At 39.7% G+C, this 19,657-nt stretch overlaps 1 protein-coding gene across 3 annotated transcripts in view; it reads left to right on the forward strand.

Annotated features, from left to right (window-relative positions):
- POU2F1 (POU class 2 homeobox 1) overlaps positions 1-19,657 on the forward strand; it is an 83,710-nt gene that overhangs the window by 62,250 nt on the left and 1,803 nt on the right. For all 3 annotated transcript variants that reach the window (XM_050915702.1, XM_050915693.1, XM_050915710.1), the window contains 8 exons: positions 5,043-5,137; positions 7,437-7,610; positions 11,366-11,507; positions 13,687-13,832; positions 14,695-14,874; positions 17,526-17,631; positions 18,064-18,409; positions 19,259-19,347. In XM_050915702.1, coding sequence (XP_050771659.1) covers positions 5,043-5,137; positions 7,437-7,610; positions 11,366-11,507; positions 13,687-13,832; positions 14,695-14,874; positions 17,526-17,631; positions 18,064-18,409; positions 19,259-19,347 — 1,278 coding nt within the window. The remainder of the gene's footprint in view (positions 1-5,042; positions 5,138-7,436; positions 7,611-11,365; positions 11,508-13,686; positions 13,833-14,694; positions 14,875-17,525; positions 17,632-18,063; positions 18,410-19,258; positions 19,348-19,657) is intronic.

The following is a 19,657-nucleotide window of genomic DNA, read 5'->3' on the forward strand; positions in this document are numbered from 1 at the left end:
AATCAAATTATGACATTGTAATGGCTTGCAAGCTAACTTCCAGGATATGTCTGTGAGAAGATGAACAGCTTTGGCAGAGAAAAAGCAGTCAAATTCTTCTTAGATGAAAAAATTCACTCTTTTGGAAGATGAGTTAGGGATGAATTATGTATTATGCTTCTGGGCCAACTTTTTAAAAATTATCCTGAAAAAATCTGCACTTGAATGTTTGTTTTATCTTTTGTTTAATTTTGGACAGTAAGAACTGAACTGCAGATCAGTCCTTGGGGACTGTTGGCTGGCAGGAAGAGTTTTTTGGCTTGGGCCATTATTCATGCTACTCGTAGACATTACAGGAAAAGGCCTGGTTGATGGTAGATGCATTTACTTTAAGTATTAAAAAAAATTAAATACCTCTAAAGCATCATACTTTTGCATAAATCCTAATCTACATCCATGCAGTCATTCTTTTGGAGTGTCACGTAGGTGATTTGTATGCCATATTTAATGCAAAAATACCACTAGGCTCTTAGAACCTAAAGCAGGGGGTTAGAAATACTATGTCTGTAAAGTTAAGTATACAAGTACAATATTAGTTTTTATAGATTCAAAAAATCATGTAGGTTGGAAGGGACCTCTACAGGTCATGTAGTATTTCTCAAAGCAGGTCCAATTACAGCAGAGTGTTCAGCGCCTTGGCCAGTTGAGTTTGAACATCTCCAAGGATGGAGATCCTGCAACCTATTCAAGTACCTGCCCCACTAGTTGACCACTCTCATAGTAAAAAAAAAAAAAAAAAAAAAAATAAAAAAATTGTTTCCTTATATCTAGTTAGAGTTTTTCATGTTCCAACTTATGTCTGTTGCATCTCATTACTGTGCACCCTCAAGAACAGTCCATTTCTGTCTTTGAAGACAGCAATAGGATCTCACCATAGTCTTTTCATAAGGCTGAACAAACCAGCTCACTTACCAATTCCTCGTATGGGTGTTCCAGCCTGTTAGCCACCCTGGTGGGCCTTGAATGTACAACGTCCAGGATGTCATTGTGTCTTGTACTGGGACACCCAAGGCTGAAAACAGTACTCCAGATGTGGTCTCATAAGCGCCAAATGGAGGGGAAGAATCACAGCCCTTGACTTGCTGGCTGCACTCTTGCAATACGGCACAGGATGTGGTTGGCTGTCTTTATTGTAAGGGCACGCTGCTGGCTCACGTTCATCTTATTGTCCTCCAGGACACCCAGCTCTTTTTTCTGCGAAACTGCTTTCTAGCCAGCCAGTGCCCACCCTGTATTGCTGCACAGGGTTATTCTAGCCCTCATGCAGGACGTTGCATTTTCCTGCATTGATCTTCATGAGGTTCCATTTGTCCAGCCTGTCTAGACCCTGACTTCTGGCCTATTGACCACTCTCCCTGTATTTGGTGTTGTCCACAAATTTGCTGTGTTGGGTTTGTGTAGCGAGGGAGGGGCTACAGGAGAAGCTGTAGAAGCTACTAGAAGCTTCCCTGGCTCCAATCCAGACCCACCTCTGGCCAAGGCCGAGCCAGTCAGCAATGGTGGTTGTGCCTCTGTGATAGCATATTTAAGAAGGGGAAAAAAGACTCCTGGGGGAGTAAGATGGAGGAGGAGAAGAAGAAGAGGAGCTCCAGTGAGGAGAGGAGTGGGATGTGAGAGAAACAACCATGCACATACCGAGGCCAGTGAAGAAGGAGAGGGAGGAGGTGCACCGCAGCAGAGATTCCCCTGCAGCCCGTGGTGAGACGGCAGGCTGTCCCCCGGCAGCCCATGGAGGGTAACAGCGGAGCAGAGATTCCCCTGCAGCCCATGGAGGACCCCACGCTGGAGCAGGTGGCTGGGGAGAGCCCATGCCGGAGCAGTTCACAGAGGACTGCAGTGCATGGAAAGGACTTGAGTTGGAGAAACTCAATGGAGGGCTGACCCCCGTGGGAGGGACCCCACGCTGGAGCAGGGGAAGAGTGTGAGGAGTCCTCCCCCTGTGGAAGGAGCGGCAGAGTCAATGTGGGATGAACTGACCACAACCCCCATTCTGCATCCCCTGTGCCGCGTGGGGCAAGGAGGTAGAGGAATTGGGAGCAAAGCTGAGCCTGGGAAGAAGGGAGGGGTGGGGGGAAGGTGTGTTTTTAAGATGGTTCTCTTTCTCATCATTCTACTCTGATTTGGTTGTTAACAAATTAAATTGGTTTATTTTTCCCCCAAATCGAGTCTGTTTTGCCTGTGACCATAGGTGGTGAGTGATTCCTCCCTGTCCTTGTCTCGACCTACGAGCTTTTTGCTGTATTTTCTCCTCCCCATCCTACCACAGGGGAGGAGTGAGTGAGCGGCTGCATGGTGCTTTGTTGCTGGCTGGGCTAAAGTTACAACACTTGCTAAGAATATATTTTGTCCCATCAGCCTTACTGGTAATAAAGATGTTAAACAGTATTGATGCCAGTATAAGTCCCTAAGGAAACAGCAAAGTTTGAAACACCAATATCTCAGCAGTTGCCTAAAAGGTGCAGTTTTGGACTTGCACTGTATTTAAAAGGCTGTGCTATGTGCCCTGTAAGTTAAGTCACTGAAGTTACCTTGGACCAAAGTGGGGACCAGTAGTTTCTTCTCAGAAGAAAAACGAAGGTGAAGCTTAGACTACTACAAGTCATGTCCGAAAAGAGCAAAACTGCAGCTGCCAACCCATGGAAGCCAACAACAGTCCAAAGCATGTGCACAGCAACTGTCTGAAAGGACTGTAAGTCAGTGGAAGAGATACATACTTTGCCAAAACAGTTCAGCTGCTTTCCTCATTCCCAGATCATTACTTCAGTCAGCTGCAGGTTGAACTAATGTGTTCTTTCTCCAGTTTTTGCCTGAGATGCCTTGTATCAGTATTTCTTAAATAGGATAAAATGATGTAAAAACTGAGTAGATTAAACATGTTCAGAATATTTTATATTGTCCTTCAGTGATAATTACTTCAGAACATACAAGTGAGAATAAAATGAAGAAGAGTGTAGTCATCTTCAGCAAGTGTTATTGCCGGAAAAACATCTTCTGGGGTTTCTTTGAGGACAAAAAAATCACAAAAGGACTGTCCTAATTACTCTGATTACAGTCATAAGATGAGTCAGTAACTTGTGATCGATGGTGTTACCAGTGGACTAGAGGTCAAATGTGGTCACTGTCAGCTGCCTATTTTTTGTTTCATTGTTGGTCAGCCACTCTACAGTGTCAGTGTGGTGGCTTGCCCCTTTCTATTTCAAGTTGTCAGTTAAAATTCACTGTCACTAAATGAAGGCCAAAACCTCTTCACTTAGAGGTGACTGCTCACTAATTAATATTTAGATTTGGGCAGCTGAAATCATCTTTCAAGTGAACAAATATTTGCCTTGTAAAAAGCACTGTGTAACTGTAGTAGTTAGCTGTCTTGGAAGTTCCTTAAGCTGATACGTTCCCTTGCTGTGGCTTTTCAAAAACACAGCTGGAACATGTTGATTATGTGGTGCAAAGCAAATTTACATAGTTGTCTATGCTGTGCTATTATGTTGCATAAGCAGCTGGCTTTATTCTGTAGGTCTTGAGCATTTTGATAGCAACACATTCTATTTAAAATACATATTCAACGCTTCGTAAAAAAAAAAACCCACAGTAATATCACTGTCAGAAGACAATTCTTCTGTAGTTGTGTATCCCTCATTGAGGATACATTTTCTGCTTCCTACCCATGGTAGTCCCTCTTTTCATGTCTCCTATGGCCTTAACCTCTCATAAAACATCCAGTTTCTCACTCAGTATTTATCAAGTCCTAAATTCCTGTGTCCCCTACCTGTATTCTGCTAAGAGCTAGTGGTGTGCTCTGATTGATCAGCTAGCTGATGAGCCAGAACAGACCATGTCGAACTCAAATTACAGAATTTAAGTGGTACTTACTTGGTGTTCTGTCCTCTTGAGCGGCCACAGTGTCCATCTGTTGTTGTTGTGCCATCATTCCCACCTGGTTTTAGGAACTTAGTGTATTGAAGATGCCTATTAAGTGTAGGTTTCATTAGTCAGGTTCTTAAATTATTATAGGGGAAATTGATAGTCATAGCCAGGAGTTACCTAAAGAATAACAGTAATATTTTTCACAGTAAAATTGAGGGAGTCGGCTAACTGTAGGTATATTTTTGTCAAGATTCTTATCCCTTAAAAATATATAAATTTTAGTATTAGAAATGCAAAAAAAAAATCAGATAGCTTCTAGTTGAAATATATAGATGCATATATCTCAATTTTCTGAGAGATTTAATAAATCATACAAATAGTGCACTGTAAGAGAATTTATTTTTAGAATGACAGTATATTGTGTATATTGGTTGCATCGGTCCCAACTGTTCTTTAATGTTGTCACCTTTTCATAATAGCAGGGTTTTTCATATATTCAGTGTAATGTTTATTCTACCTGTGCAATTTAAGCAGCGTTCAGTATCTTACCTAAGCTTTAAGTTCTGATAACTTTTGCAAAAGATTCCTTCTTTATTTCAGCCAGGAGGAGGTTATCCGAGATTTTTTTGTCTTCTGGTGTCATCTGCTTACATTTGCCAGAGAAAGTTGCCTTCTTGTTAGGCAGCTGGCATGGGGTGATACGGAGAGGTATCGATTAGTATTCAGTTGTTGGATTTGATCTGATTAGTGTTCAGTTGTTTATTTTTATATGGCTCCCTAATTCTTGGTCAGCTGTTGGTTACAGGAAGAGGTTTACCCAAAATCTGCAAGCTGAAAGGGGCAATAAATGATTCCTGCACACAGAACCAGGATAACCTAGATCATTACAAACTTCTTCTGTAGAGGAGACTAGTACAGACTTCTCTCTTTTACCCTTCTGTCACCACATATGCTTCAGGAAAATGCAAGGAGATTTTGGACTGAAAAGTCCGAAGTCTGAAGATATCTATGCAGGGATGAAATGAAGGCTTGCATCTCAAATTTTTTGTAACTTTCATTATTTGGCATGAGCCTTGTTTCACCTCATTTCAAGTTTTGGTCTTTTTAAATGACAAACCAAACCCACCCTTTTCTCTCTCCAGGTCTCCTGCAAGCGCAGAATCTCTTAACGCAACTACCTCAGCAAAGCCAAGCCAACCTCCTGCAGTCTCAGCCAAGCATCACCCTTGCCTCGCAGGTCAGGCTTATTTCTACAGTTCATGAGCTGCTTTGAGGGGATTTAAACTATTGCAAGTGAATGGACCCTTTGTATTAGTTACCGGAGTAGATATTGCAGCTGTAATAATGAGTTTGTCTTTCTAGATAGAGATGGAGCATCAGTAACTTCTGTTTTATAGTCTCCACCCTAGTGTGCCTCTTTTCATGCATTTAACGTTCTAAATTTTTATTTTTAGCTGAAAATTTCCATGATTCATATCTTGAGTTAATGGTACTAGAGCATAATTTGATTTCTTGTAAGGCTTTCTTGGACAATCTACAAATTTGTGAAATTCAGAGGAGCAAGGTGTGGGCTACCTAAAAAGCTCAAAAAGAGGATTACTGACAAGTATCTTTCTTTCTAAAGATTGCAGTGGTAATCTACCTTTATTGTAGCCTAGTTGTTTTGCTATTATTGCTAAGTCATTGCCAGTCTTATTAGTTACCTTCTGTGAAAGTGAAGACATTGTTAGAAATGCATTAAAATATTCTGTTAGATATATGTTAAAATATTAAAGCTCTATGATTAAGCTTTCAGACTGTAAGAAAAGCAATTTTAAGGTTGCACGTGCCTGCAAATTTAGTTTTGCTTTACTCTAGGTTTTACTGTGTGGTTTAGTTACATGACTGCATGCTGTTTCTCAAATACCATGTAATATCATACGTTAGCTTCCTGCCAACTTGGTTACATACAGGAATTTTTTAGTCTGTAATAAGATGCCTGAGTCTATCAGTCTTAGAAAACTACATTTTCTATTATACCACCTATAGTATTTTTCATGCACCATGTGGAAAATGGAATTTGTCTCACCTCTCTAGTTCATACCTCAGTTAGCAGCATGACTCCCTACTAAAGATTACACTTAGATTAAAAAGAAGTATCAAAACTACAAAGAGAAAATAAATCATATAAAGGGGGTGAAGTCAGTAGACACATTGCAGTAATTACCCACTATGTTTAATGTAAATTAAAAAATATTAAAAACCTTTATAGTGTGACACATATATCTGCAATCCTAGAAAGAGCATATATGATCACATTATTTCTCAAGTAATGGAATTATAGATCCTGACCTCCCTCTACCATCTGCTGTGCACTGCAAAATACTGCACTAACCCAGGAGAAAAAAAAACATAAGGAGCTACGTAAAGACTCAGCTGTATGTAGGCCATTTCTTTTAGAACAGCTGTTTCTGGACCTTTGCATAGACTTTGCATAGTACTGTAGTGTTGCATAAACTTGAGGCTGTTCTTATTTGCCCTGAAGGAGTCCGTAGTTTCAGAACTGGGCATAGGACATAAAAGCATGAAGTCACCTTTACTTAAGAGCCTCAACTGAACTGAATAGAATTTAACTAGAGTAAACGATTTGTCTCTGCATCTCAGTTCATCTATGGCATGTAAGAAGGTAGAGTTATGCACTCAATACATGTTTCCAATGTTCCTGTTGCACCTAAAGCCTGAACTGTGCAATACCAGATCTTAATATATTTTGTTCACCTGTGAATATTTTCCATGATACTCAGGTTTTTTCAGTTTCTTATTATTGCTGCATAGCAAAATGCTCTAGTATGCCAATGTTCAGGAACAGTGAACCTTGTGTGGACTTCCTGGAAAATTAGCCTTTTCCAAAAGGAATTATTTTCTGCAGGTTGCCTTTGCTTAATTTCTCATATCACCAGTACATTCATTCTTAGTGTTGCAAGTATCATCAGAAGGGTTAGAGGTAGATCTAGTTTTTTCTTACAGGAAGAGTTGAGTCAATCACAAGAGATGGCATTAGAGGAAACTTGCCATGTTTGCTGCACCTGTATGTGCTCACTGTTCCAAGATTAAATAAGAGACTTGAATCTTTTGGGCTGATGACAATCTGCCACCTCACACAAGCAGTAAATTCAATTTTAAAATGATTAAAAGGGGATGAATGCCAAGCTGTCTATAAATGATAGAACTATATCAAGTAAGAGTGTTCAGCCTTTCTTTGAGCAGCTTCTGTAGCAAGCAAAAGTTGTTGGTTATCTGCTGCATTGAACATCTCTTACTTTTCTTTAATTGGTTCTGACAGAGCCTTTAAAAGGCTGTCATACTAATACAGTTTTCTGGATTGTGATTGCTCGTTCTTGAGAGGAATGTAAATAAATTGGAGGAACTTTCAGATTGCTGGAAATGTCAAATTCATTGATCTTTCTCACAGAAACCTCACATACCTTTTTGGAATTAAATTTTTGCTGATTATTGTTTTAAGTCTGATTTTCATCTTTTCCTTGCTATCTTAATAGCCAGCAACCCCAACACGCACAATAGCAGCGACCCCCATTCAGCCACTTCCACAGAGCCAGTCAACACCAAAGCGAATCGACACTCCCAGCTTGGAGGAGCCCAGTGACCTTGAGGAGCTTGAGCAGTTTGCCAAGACTTTCAAACAAAGACGGATCAAACTTGGATTCACTCAGGTGAGACTGCGTACCTTAGTGCCTGCCAGTGTGGAATCTGAGGTCTCATCTTTCAAGTCTGGAGGGAGACTACAATTCCACCTTTTCCTAGGAGAACCTTCTTAAATAGGGTTATGCTCTGGCCTTTATGTAGGGGATTTCTAAGAAATAACAGAAAAAGCCATACGTCCATCTTACTTCCCTGTTGGCTTTAAAGCATAGCCATTTTCCCAGCAGGTATGTGCATTTGCCAGCTCCAGATGTCATTGCATGTGCACTATTCATTCTATAGGATGTAAAAGGAATGGGACAAAGCACTTTAAAGCTGCCTTCAGAAGTACAAAGTTCCAAAAATCATACAGCACAATTAACTACTCTGTGTGTTTAAAAAGTGTATCATAACTGTGGAGTTGCTTTGGATGTCAAAGAGTTTTTATCTCTTAAGCATATTTTCCTATTAAACGTCAATGATTTCTGTATTTAATGCTTTTGCTAAGGTTCCTAAACAAAACGTGAAAGGACTGTCACCTTTGAAGTTCTCTCCTTACAGAAGTGAACTGGAGTTGTGGTTTGTTTTGGTTTACTTAAAAGCTCAGAAATACCCATAGAGCAGAAGAAAAATGATCTTGAACATAGTGAAAATGGTTGAATGAGGAGTACAATTAAAAGTACAAAGTGCATTTATGTGTTCCGTTATTCTGTTGAAGGGAAATGCTGCTTGGATCCAAGAGTCCTTTCTTATTAATATCTAAATGAATTTTTTTCCCCGCAAAATTAAAATATCTGTCCAGGTAAACAATTAATTTTGGCAGGAGTCTGTGGTAAGTATAGGCATGTTTTGCTAGAAGAAATAGCATGCAAAAATCAAAGTAGGTATTTAAAAGTCTGAGCTCAGAGCAGTCAGTCCAACATACGTGATTTGTTTCCCCCCTGGAATAAGTAAATCTACTCTCGCTGAAAGTATGTGCTGAAGTCAGATTTATTTTTCTGGCAAAGTCCTAAATGTTTGAAAAATCAGGGTTCATAATGAAAGTTCCTGGCAGCATCTTAATTATAACTCAAGAACAGAATGTTCTTAGTAAAATGAAGTGCATTTTGCTGGCATGTGTGCCTCCTTCCCTCCCTTCTTTCCACTAGAGGGAGGCACAGAAATACAAGTGATGGACACACACAAAAGCTAGAATAGAGCAGAACAGAATAGAGTAAAATACAATAGCTTCCCTATAGCCTGACTGAGGAGGTTCATGTAGATCTTTAGTTATTATGTTTAGTCTGCCCTGCTGTGAGATGATTATAAAGGCTCAACTAGACTTCTTAAGTTATGGGTTAACCCTTCTTTGTTGACGCTGTTGTGAATTTTCATGGTGAGGAAAAATGAACACAAGTGTTCAGGCTTACATTTCAGTATTTGCTTTTGAGCTTAAAAAAGGGGAATCTTGAGAAAGTGATAAAATTGTATTTGATCATTCCTATCCTACTCTGAGTTTGTATGTGTATAATTAGGCAGTTCTAATAACTTCTACCTAATTGCATAATTGGATGATAATTAGAGACCCCTATTACTTTGGCTTCCTATAGTTGGATAAATAGACTGCCTTTCAGAGGATAAAAGAAATTTATTTCCAGTGGTACTGTAAGCTTTTTCAGACTCATGCCACCCCTGCCTTTCAAAAATAATTGTAAGATTTAGTTTGCATTGCAAACTAATCACTTACTACATTCTGTCTTGTGAACAATATAACAGGTTTTGAATTTCAGCAGTTCTGTCTCTTCTCCCGCCCTGAAAATTGGGTGATGGATTTAAATCCTTTTGTTTAATTGTTTTCCTTAAAAATATCTCCGTGTTTGACATAGAGAGACACAATGAGCATACTGCATCTTAGCATTATTGCAGGCATGTGACTAATTGGTCGGTACAGATTCAAGCTATCTGAGTGAACATTTTAGACAATGTTATTTTTATTCTGTAAAAGGTATTCCCTCTGCTAGTCCGTCTGAGCTTCTTAACAGACCAGTACACACAACAATGATGTACCTTATAATCAGTTTCTGTTCAGTACCGGAGCTTCATTCGACCTACAGAGTAGATCAGTTGTGTATACAGTACCTTTATCCTCTGTTCCATCCATCCTTTCAGTGGCCCATCCCAATATATAAAATTCTCATCCCAGTATGTAAATTCCTTTGCCTACAGCTGAAATGCTGCCACCTTTTGGCATTGAAAACTATTGACAAAGAAATGGTTAACTATTCATTTTAAATCAGATGGCAAATGTTAGTAAGAACAACATAAATACCAGAATTAAATTTAGGTGGGGGACTGGAGCAAATTTCATAACTCTTTCCTGCCAAGACATAAATCAGTTTATCTCTAAAATGGTTTACATAGCCAGGTTTTCTTCTTCATAAACCCAGTAGATCATCCATGTTACTTCTCTTCGAATGATTTATGAGTTTTAAAATGCATGGAATCCTGGCATATGGTAGAGGTATAAATGTGAGTTCCCACATGTTTCCACTGATTGAAGGGTGTACAAACCAATTCTTCTGGTCCTCTTCTAGGAAGGAAATTGTTTTCTTTACGCAACCTGCACAATTTACTAAGCTTACCAAAGGTTGTTTTCTTCCTCGCTTGTATGTGGCCACTCTGCATGCTATTAGTATACTTGTATCAAGCTGTGGTTGTGGATCTGACCTAAAAGGAAGGAAAGCGAGCTTAACGCACAATCCAACTAACCCACTTGCAATTAAACTCCACTAACTATGCTCAAGCTTTTCAGTCTCTTCTTCTAGACTTTTCGTACTTTTTTGTGTTAAAAAATAAAAAACTAAATTATACTTTAGACCAAATAGCATACTTAAAAAATAATTACATTTTTTCAAAGAGCAGGTCCTTCCAGCTCTAAAACAAAACAAGAAAACATTATGGTGTTTCTAGTGGCCACAATCAAGAATGGATTGATTTTTTTTTTTTTTTTTAAACAAGACTTTCCAAGTGTAAACTACATAGATGTATATATACATATATATATATTAGGATAAGCAGAATGTCTGATAGCTAGCTAAAACTGTGTTTTGAAAAGCAATAACAGATGTAAAAAGATGATCATCTGTCTGGATCTCCTGGATCCAGGAGATTGGATCTCCTGGATAGCTTTTTGGCAGATAGGTAATGGTAGTGAAGACTACAGTTAAGCATTATTTGAAATGGTTCAACTTCTTGTCCGCTTTGGAATGTGTATCTATGGGGAGAAGTTTGGTTTGAACCTCAGAAGATATCAAAAATTCAGATAAGAATATTTTTGCATCTATTTAAATGGGATATATGTTTGCAGACATCTTTTCAAGAGTGTTTTCTACTAATTTGAGAACATGAATTCACTGCATTTCTGCTTATTTGATCTTTTCTTCTTCGATGTGAGATATGCAGATTCTTAAATCTGCTCCTAGAGAGAGCTTGGCCTTTACTTATTTTAAAGAACTAAGAAAAAAATTACAAGTTAATATTCAGTGGAATGTTCTGCTCAGTGATAATGCTAAGAAGACAAAGCATGAGGGATTTCCTGGAAAGAGTTACATGGTTAAACTGACTGAAGTTTGACATTTCTTTGTGATTATTTGCTTTAGCATGAATCTTGGTAGCGCTGAGCAAGTTTCTGTGAAACTGAAATCCCACGCAGCAGTGGAGTCACTAGGAGAGCACAAGAATGTGACAGGATTCCTTGCTTTGGAAGTGCCTATGTTAGTGAATCCCTTTTTTCTCTTTCTTTGTCCAGGGTGATGTTGGGCTCGCTATGGGCAAACTCTATGGAAATGACTTCAGCCAAACTACCATCTCTCGCTTTGAAGCCTTGAACCTCAGCTTTAAGAACATGTGCAAGCTAAAGCCACTTCTGGAAAAGTGGCTCAATGATGCAGGTGAATGAGTCTGTGTATTTCTTCACCAGCCTATCAAATCAGTAGGATTCTGAAAAACCCTGAAAAACTGCTTCATTTGTGCCCTTGTGGTTTTATGAAGCCACCAAGTTTTGTAACTGTCCGTGGGACAAATAAGGGTGTAGGAAAAGGGTCCATACTTCCCTTTTCATGTGCCTGTACGCATCCGAAATTGTTCCAATATGAACTTTCAGAATTGTATTCTGCAGCCAGCTGAATAATTGCATGGGGTGAGGTATAATGTGTTTCATGGTTTTCCTCTTTCATGTATGTTAATGCATATAACTTCTAATCCTCTTTTAGCTTTCTTTTTCAGATGTGTAGTAGAGAGAGGGTTGCATGGTTTGTTGTTTCAGTAGGCAGAGCTTATTGCATTCATCTCCTCCCGCGCCCCTATGTGCGTTCTTTTCATCTCTCTCCAAGGGTCCACATAAACACTCTCTTTCTCCCCATAGGAAGAGGTTTTTGTGGGTTAGGTTTTGCTTTTTCCTTCCAGAACTATTTTTTCCTGGGATATAAGTTATTCATGATGCCAACGTTGTTCTTTTTTTGTTTGCCTTTTTTTTTTCCACCAGCAAAAGGAGCTTGGATGGTGGTGCTAGGTGTTAGGATAGAAAGTGTTTAAGAGTGCTGTCAGCCAGTTTTTTCTTCCACGTATACAACTGTACATAGTATAAAACTGATGGATCTGCTAAACAGATGGCAGGGACGGTATGTGCTTTCCTATTTTTACCAAAATGAAGAGAGCTTTATGCTGGCGCCTACAGTATTCTCTCAAATTTTGAAAGTAATTGGATGCAGTGTTGAAAATTTGTCCTGCATTGAAACAAGGAAGTGTCATTCTGTTGTGGTGACAGCGGTTAGCTTTAGGTAATCTAGATCTGTGACAGAAAACATAAAGATCTTTGCACTGAATGCTCTAGTCCACAGGCCAGGGGTCCCCAAACCTTCCAGCAACACTGTATGAGTCCGGTGCTGCAAGGAATGTCATAGTTTGCTTTTCCTGCTAGCCTGAAGAAATACTTGGATCTGTAAAGTTAAGGATGGTAACCAGTGTCAGGGTCCTTCACAGCCTGGAAGTTGGGAACCATTGTCTTCGGCTCTGATTCAGTTTCATGAAAATCTTTGGAAAAAAGATTCAGATTACTTTAAAGGCTACTTTTAGGTAAAAGCAGGCAGGAGAAGCATACCAATGATCCCTTCCATTACGTTATGTTGGAGTGCTGGAGAATTTATTGTTACAGAACTCAGTTTGTTCTGTGGGGTTTTCAGGATGGAGAGTGGTTTCAGCACATTTATGGGTGCCATTACTGAAAAAAAAAAAAAAAAATCTAAAATAATGAACTGAATGTACTTGCCCACTTGAGCCTACCAGAATGATCTTAGGCATTGTGAATTTTGACACCTGCTTATCACCCACAAACTCCGGTGCAGTAAGGGATCTCCAGCCATAATTAATCATTAAGTTTAAATTCCCTGCTGGAATCTGCTTGTTGGTTATTTTGCACTTTCTGCTACAAAGTGGGGTCAAGTGTGTTCTCTCTTTGCTCTTCTGTGGAGCCAAAAAGACAGGATTAGGGGTTGACAGCTAGAGACCTAGTGAAGCTAAGGAGGGGGAGCTGCTGGCTGTGTAGGCTGTTCAGTAGAACTGCATAGCACTGAGTATCTGCTAAGATCTCCAGAGAGAAGAGGTTGAACGCTGTGAAGCTGGCTATGAAATTCTTCTTCCTCTAGTGTATTGCAGAGTGGGTAAAAGAAATTTCAGGCTGTTCAGATTTTTTCAAAATTGCCTGTGACTTACAGCTGTGGCTCATGGATATCAGTTACTGCTTTTTTTCTTTAAACTGTGACTTGCAGTGAATGAGTGTGGGGTGGAATGAGATAAGGGAGACAAACTTTGTATAGGTCTTATAAAAGGGATACTGTGGTAGCATACAGGAGCAGAGCGCGCCCTCTGGGCTTACTTGTAGCTTTTAAGTTTCAAGTATATGTTGTAATTTACAAGTACAACGATTAATGCATGTGATCTTCAGAAATCTCTATGTATCTGGAATAGATACAGATTGGGTTTTAATATACCTTGCACAGGTGAAGAATACTTGCGTTAGACTGCACTGCATTCAAATAAAATCTCCTGATTTACGTTACTTTCTTTTTTCAGAAAACCTCTCATCTGATTCAACTCTCTCCAGCCCAAGTGCCCTGAACTCTCCAGGGCTGGGGATTGAAGGCTTGAACCGTAGGAGGAAGAAACGCACCAGCATAGAGACCAACATACGTGTGGCCTTAGAGAAGAGTTTCCTGGAGGTCAGTGATCCTGTTGCTCTGCTCAGCCTATAAAGAAATGAAGAAACTTTGCTTAACTATCATATCTGTTAGAGTGAACCCATTACTGTGCTATTTAGGAAAGTGCTTGTATTAAACAAGGTGAATACAAAGGCTGTGCCAAGAAGCACGCATCAACGTCTACTTCACTTAAAAAAAAAATTAGAACACAAAACCCCGCAAAAAAACTCATTGGTTCTTGCAGTTCACTGACTTTGTGATTTCACATTCCAAGATACTGAGCCATAGATCTAAGCTTGATAATTCTGCACATCTAAAACAAGAAAAAAAGATTATCCTTTCTGAGGATGGATAAATGGGGTGACAGTCAAAACATACATAATGTGAGTTTTTTAGCTGGCCTTATGTTACTCTTGTTAGGCATTTTGTGCAGCTGTATGGGCAGACAGCCTCTGTAAGTAGCCCATTCAATCTACCTGTCTTTCATTATAGGTCTAGACAACTTGGGGTTCATTTGGTTATTGCTATAGTTAATCTCTCCTATTCCTTTTCGAGAGATGCTGAAAGAAAGATTTCCTTATCAAGGTCTAGAATTCCTTGAAGGATTAACTCACAAGTCAGATCCCTTCTCTCACAAAGAAGCATGTGAGCTTAGTCTTCATCACCTGTCTCTGAGGAACACAGCTTACTATTGGTAGAAATGTTCCTGTAACTAGGAAGATGGAGGGCAGAAGTATCTATTATGGTCTATCTCTACTGTACCACTGATCAGATTCTGGATATAAATGGCCCATCCAGATTTCTGCCTAGTGAAGAAGCAGCTATAATGTAAAACTTCAGAAGGTAGTTTCACAGCTTTTCAAGTACCATTTCCTTTTCTCAGAACCAAAAGCCTACCTCGGATGAGATCACCATGATAGCTGACCAGCTAAACATGGAGAAGGAGGTGATCCGCGTTTGGTTCTGTAACCGGCGCCAGAAGGAGAAAAGGATCAACCCACCCAGCAGTGGTGGAACCAGCAGCTCGCCCATCAAAGCAATTTTCCCTTGCCCAACCTCACTGGTAAGAATCAAGAAACTGTGTTGACAAAGGTCACTGGAAGAGATAGTTCTACTGTGCTCACTGTGGAAGTTGCACATGCTACACCTTCTTTGTACAGCAGACTTGTTCTCACAAATTTATATCTTACTGGCATTTTAAATATCCTACTTGCATACTATCTAAGAGAGATAATGCTTACAAATCAGGCACTAGTTGGGCCTTCAGTTTGGGTGTTTTATTTAGTCAGCTCGTGAGTAAATATTCTGACTAGCAAATTTGCAGTTGGGGTTATTGCTTTGAACATATTCCAGATAGTAACTCCATTTTATATCTGGACTTTCTCTCTTGCCCAAACTTTTTTTGTAAAATAATAGTAATAAAAAAATGCTTAACAGCTCTACCCCTCCCCTCTTATTTTGGCTGCTCTGATAAGTAGATGAGCAGCAGTAAAACGTATCATTTGGAGACTTGAGTCACACAAATCCAATGATACTGTTGTTGTCACTTTTAGTCAGGAATGATTTATATAAAAAAAGACGTGGAACAAAGGAACAGTTTAGCTAATACTCATGTAATTAATTTCCCACACTTGTATTTGCCTCAGGTAAACACAAACTTCATGAAAATAAGAGTAACAAAACACATGCATCAAGGTTGCTTCAGCTCCTTTGCTACCAATGTCCATGGAGGTCTGTTCTCATAAATAGAAACAGTAGCTATTAGATTTCATAGTAGCTATGCTAATAGGAATGTGGTGGAATTTATGTAGCCTGTAGCTGTCCTTTTGTAGTATTTATTCCACCCTCATCACTGTAGTAGCTAATATCTTCCAGTACTTCATTAAACCATTAATTTTGGTGATGCATCATTCTTTCCCCTCATCCTTGTCTCAGGATGTGTGCATGCAACTTTTTGTTTCAGGGGAAGGGATGTGTTAAATGTACTTAGTCTCTTTACTTACTTATTTATTTATTTATTTTCCCAATTGGAAAGCAAGGTTGCATGCCTTGCTACCAAAGCAGAATATAGTGAGATTTATGATAGTGTGTTTTAGTAACCATGCAAGTTTACTCAGACTGCAACTTAAGAAAGCTTTCCTACATAAATTTCCCTTTTATTATAAACTGCCATCGTATGTAAGAAATTGAGGTGTTAACCACAGTCTCCATTTTTCAGTGATGTTTCACTAAGCGTTTTCACTCATTGTAAGCTTCTCTTAAGACTGTGCTACCAGTCAAATGGATGTTCCAGCCCTGCTGCCCCCAGCCTTCACTGGCTATGTGCTTTGTTGATTCCTTGTGTCAGCTCTGGAGATTATGTGTCCATAGGATGATGGGACTTAGTTTACTAGTTTGACTGCAAATTAACCACGTGAAGAACAATGATGAATTTTCAGTATGGCTAGATAACCAATCTGACTTGTAGCCTGGCTGCACAAGTGCTAGGGCTCTGAAGCAGGATTGGAGGGGAATGCTCCTTTTGATGGCAGCCTACTTTTGCATTAGCTGAAGTCAGTCATTGTAACCACGGGGTTAGCTGTATTAATTCTAGGTCATTCACTGCCCTGAAATATGGATTGTGACCTTGGCCTTAACTGTTCGGTGGACAGATGACAGATACGATGGCTGGGCTGCATTAGCGGGAAGTGTACCATATATCTAGCTCTTTATTTCATACACTGTTTGAGATGGGCAGAAAGCTTTTACATCTGTCCCAGTTGCCCCAGTCTTGTTTAAAACACGTGAAGCATTTGACTTCCTATAAGAGGATACGCAGCACGAGAGAGATTTCTCTGATAATAAACTTAAGGTAAGAGAGCTGAAAGGAGGAAGGTTTTAGCCTATATCCTTGGCTATGTTCTCTTGGGCAATTCTAAAGGATTCATTTCTCTCATTGATGTATAACAGCCTTCAAATATTACTGTTGGACACCATTTCTTGTCCATAAAAAGTCCTTTCTCTCCTTATATTTCATTTTTCCTCTTAAGCTAGTCCCTCCAGCCTTAAATCTTTGGTGTTTTTTATCTGTAATGTCTTCAGTTTATTGTAGCTTTCTTGTAATAAGCTGTCCACAAGTAAAATTAGCTGATGTCATTTGAATGTTTTAAAATTCAGAGATCCTTCCTCTGGCACAAGGAAACTTAACAAAGTAGAGCTTATAGTTTGGTTGAGTAAAAGTGAATTGTTATTCTGTTTATCCGTGTAAACACATTACCCTAAATACCTTTTGTAATGCTGGGACATTTAAATAATTTTATCAGAGAAAGAGATTTGGAGCTGAAAAGATGTTTAAACAAGAAGAAAACCATGCAGAAATAATACATTTTGTAACTCTCTCTATAAGAGTGACTCTATTAAAACAAGGTGCTGCCTTTGGGGGGAGGCAGAGAGGGAGGGCTAACTTGCAGTCCTGAGACAGTATGGATGTAATGGCTATATATCCCTTCAAATACCGAATGATTAAGAATAAAGATATTGCTGGTAATTAGAGAAGGTACTATGGTTGGTCCACTGAATGATAAAGTAATGAAATTACAAAAAAGTTAGTTTATATGCAGTGTTTTCCCTGATCACTTCCTCAGCTGAGGACGGGAAGAAAGAAATCCAAGTCTAGTAGCTAACTCATTTTTGTCTTTTAACAGTTGAGCAGTTGTATTCTTTTTTGACCTCCAGGTGGCAACCACACCAAGCCTTGTGACTAGCAGTGCAGCTACAACCCTGACTGTCAATCCTGTGCTCCCTCTGACCAGTCCTGCTGTAACCAGTCTGTCAGTCACAGGTGAGGGCTGATTTCTCTTGTCCCCACATTGACCTCTACCATTTTCCCCTTTTAAATTCTTCAGAAGGTCATTCAGTATTGGTCACTGACCAATCCCAGGACATTCTTGTCATTGTTCCCTGTTACTCCACTAGGAAACTTCAGTCTTTGCGACCATTCAGTTGACTTTTCTGGGGATAAAATCACAGGTGATGCTGAAATGAAATATGCTGTATTCCATTGCTAGCTTCTAGAGCTCCTCAGCCTCCTGTTGGGAAGTGTCATTTCATTGTAGTCTGAGCTTCTCGTTTGGACTCTTGGTGCTTCTTGGTCCTACAGAAATGTGTGTTTGTCTCCCTTTCAGTTGGATGTGCAGTTCAGTTCAGGTGGGTAGTGGTTTCTGTTCAGTCATATCTGTGTTTTGTACTGATCTGACCAGAATCAATCTTCTAGGCACAACAGAAACCACCTCCAACAACACGGCAACAGTGATTTCAACAGCACCTCCAGCTTCTTCAGCAGTGACATCACCCTCCCTGAGTCCTTCCCCTTCTGCCTCAGCCTCCACTTCAGAGGCATCCAGTGCCAGTGAGACCAGCACAACACAGACAACCTCCACTCCCTTGTCCTCCCCTCTTGGGACCAGCCAGGTGATGGTAACGGCATCAGGGTTGCAAACAGCGGCAGCAGCCGCGTTACAAGGAGCTGCACAGTTGCCTGCAAATGCAAGTCTTGCTGCCATGGCTGCTGCAGCAGGACTAAACCCAGGCTTGATGGCATCCTCGCAGTTTGCAGCTGGGTAAGGATGAATTTTTCACACCCTTTTAGGTGAGATGACAGAAGAGGGAAGGAGAATTCTTGGGATAAATTGCTTTTATGTATCACTATTTTCTGGTAGCTCACTTGGTGATTCTAGTGTCATTTATCTCAAATTCTGAAGGTTTACTTATAGATGGTAATTGGCCATTCCCATCAATATACACAAATATTGTTTTCATTTTACAGATGAAAAAGCTGTGTTGCAGCAATGTTGTTATTTCATAAGTCATCCTTCCCACTGCAGAGCTTGAGTTAAGAGCTGCAACTTACCAGTGAATCATAGAATGTGTTCTACTAATTGTAAAATGGAAAGCTAGCCTAGACCCACTTCACACCTCTGTATTCGTTTCTCCACCATGAGCAGGAAGCTGTAAAAGATGCATGATGATCTATTGTTGAAGTTTTAGTTTTAAAAATGTTGCTCTGAGAGATGACACTTTGTTTCTTCAGTTCCTCTTGATTTACATCTTTCTTATCTGAATTTGGGAGATGATGATAGCTCTCTAACAAGCGGCAGTTTCCCCAAAATACTTTACAAGAATATTTTACAGCAACAATCAGTACAAGTCGTGTATTTACAGTGCCTCTACTTCGGGCATGTTGCTAACCACACAGCTGAAAGGCAATGTCTACTCAAGGCATCATGAAGGAAAAACTAAAATAAACTAAAATTAGCCCTTAATCTCTGGTCTTTCCTCCCTCCCCACCCCCCTCCCCTTTTCTTTTTTTAAATATGATGGTGTACTTCTGAACAGTGGCAACCTTTTCTTAAAAGTAACATTCCTTCCCTTTGTCTTTGTTTCTTCTTCCACAATCTTGCTTCCTGCAGAGGTGCCTTACTCAGTCTCAATCCAGGGACATTAGGTGGTGCTCTCAGCCCAGCCCTGATGAGCAACAGTACACTGGCAACTATTCAAGGTCAGTAGTGTCCCTTTTAATGCATCTCTGTCATACAACTTCAGTTTACATGCTTTGTTTTTCTCTACCAAAAAAGAACACTGACTTCTCAGCACTGAACATAAGTATTATAGGAGTAAAAGTTTTACAAAATTTAAATGCACAAACACATTTTATGTATCACAGAGATAAGAGCAGGTGCAACTTCAGAAAGAGGATTAGAACTGTGTGTGATCTTGTAGTGATTTACAGGAGGCATTTAAGATATTGAATGTGATCTGGAATTTATTTTGTTATCCTTCTCCCCTTGGCATGTATCTCCAGCAGGTTA

This window comes from Gymnogyps californianus, chromosome 1 (genome assembly GCF_018139145.2).
Source record: "Gymnogyps californianus isolate 813 chromosome 1, ASM1813914v2, whole genome shotgun sequence".
Taxonomy (NCBI): Eukaryota; Metazoa; Chordata; class Aves; order Accipitriformes; family Cathartidae; genus Gymnogyps; species Gymnogyps californianus.